Genomic DNA, 1807 nt, shown 5'->3' with positions numbered 1-1807 from the left:
TCCTTTCCGTCGTGGTTTTTAATGGATACAAAAGAACAGAAAATGGGAAAAACAGGGAAAAAACAGGGGAAAATCATGGAAAACACAAGGGAAAGGAGGAATTGACAGAGAAAAAAGAAGAATTCTGGCACATTCCGCGCCTCCAATCCCCAATTCCCACTGCACCAACGGGAGTTTCGCCTTTCCATCGCCCTTTTTTTAATGGATACAAAAGCAAAATGGAGGGGAAAACCCCATGGAAAAAAACACAAGGGAGAACCCAGCAGGGACCCCAAAAAAAGCGCCAAATCCTGGAACATCCCAAACCTCCAACCCTCCCCAAATCCTCGCCATCGCCTCCAACAAAAAACCACCGGGGTGGGGGGAAAGAATCACCAAAGATGGGGGGGGGAAAAAAAAAAAAACCCCAACCAAAAACCGGGTGAAAACCCCTTAAAAAAACCCCCCCAAAAAAAACCCAAAAAAGCAAGGCGGGGTCGGATGAATCCCTCAAGGAGCCGTGTGGAGCATCAAGTTCCTGAGGAGTTTCTGGCGGCCCAACTCGTAATCCTCCTCGTCCACGTTGACCAGCAGCTTGATGGCCTCGTGGCCCACGGCTTGTTTGAGCGAGTCCGTGATGAAGACGCCCTTGAGCGCCTCGAGCAGGGAGCCGTTGATGTAATCCCGCCAGAAAGCGTCGAGGTAGGTGAGCTCCGAGAATTTGATGTCGCAGATGATGGAGCCCAAATCCCGGGATTTGAGGATGGTGTTGGCTTGGTTGAAGCGCTCGAATTGGCGCTCCAGAGGGTCCTGCTTGTTGGAGAAGACGTTGCCGTGCAGGGCGGAGTCGTGCTGGCAATACTCGGCGCGCACGCGCAGGCGGATGTCTGCCGGAGGGGGGTGGGGGGTTGAAGGAAGGGGGTTTGTGGTGGTTTTTGGGGTGGTGGGAAGGGGCTTTGGGTTTGGTTGGCGTTTTGGTGTGGAGAGATTTGCGGTGGAGGTGGAATTCCTTTCGAATTTTTTTGCCTCGTTTGATTTTTTTCTCATTTCATTCATGGCCCAGTTCTCAGGTCAGTCCTAATTCCCTCCCCCCAGTCCCAATTCCCTCCGCAGTCCCGGACCCTCCGCAATCCTTGGATCCTCCCAAATCCCAGTCTCTCCCCAATCCTTGGATCCTCCCAAATCCCAGTCCCTCCCCAATCCTTGGATCCTCCCAAATCCCAGTCCCTCCCCAATCCCCATTCCCCACAATCCCAGTCCCTCCCCAGTCCCCATTCCCCACAATCCCAGTCCCTCCCCAATCCCCATTCCCCACAATCCCAGTCATCCCAACCCTAAGGAGCCCCCAATCCCGGGGGATTCAGGGATTCAGGGATTCAGGGATTAGGGGAGGTGGGGCTGCTCCTGAGTTTTGATGGATTTTGGGTTTTTTTCCCTCTCTTTTGGGGTTTCTCTGCTCAGAAATTTGTGCCTAAATTGGAATTTCCTCCTCATTTCAGGCATCTCCTCATGTCCCAGTTTTCAGCTCAATCCTAAAGATTCCCCCAATCCCAATTCCTCACAATCCCAGGGGAAAAGGGATTCAGGGATTCAGGGATTAGGGGAGGTGGAGCTGCTCCTGAGTTTTGGGGGGGTTTTTGGGGTTTTTTTTCCTCTCTTTCAGGGCTCCTCCACTGAAGAACTCGCCCCCAAATCCCTGGGATTTCCCCAGTCCTGGAGATCCCTTCGATCCCAGAAATCCCCATCCCAATTCCAGGGATCCCCTCACAGCCCAGTTCTTCCCCCAATCCCCATTCCCCACAATCCCAGTCCCTCCCCAATCCCCATT

General features: G+C 53.1%; 1 protein-coding gene across 1 annotated transcript in view; it reads right to left on the bottom strand.

Moving 5' to 3' along the window:
- Nucleotide 1: 1 nt before the first annotated feature.
- Nucleotides 2-1807, bottom strand: part of DEDD (death effector domain containing) — a 5890-nt gene continuing 4084 nt past the window's right edge. Inside the window, exon 4 of the mRNA XM_042019836.1 lies at nucleotides 2-866. Coding sequence (XP_041875770.1) covers nucleotides 490-866 — 377 coding nt within the window. The 3' untranslated portion in view covers nucleotides 2-489. The remainder of the gene's footprint in view (nucleotides 867-1807) is intronic.

This window comes from Corvus kubaryi, unplaced genomic scaffold (assembly GCF_017639235.1).
Source record: "Corvus kubaryi isolate FWS band 111438036 unplaced genomic scaffold, C.kubaryi_AGA036_p1.0 36234, whole genome shotgun sequence".
Lineage (NCBI taxonomy): Eukaryota > Metazoa > Chordata > Aves > Passeriformes > Corvidae > Corvus > Corvus kubaryi.
The sequence above is the reverse complement of the archived record's forward strand: the minus strand, read 5'-3'. Positions and strand labels throughout refer to the sequence as shown.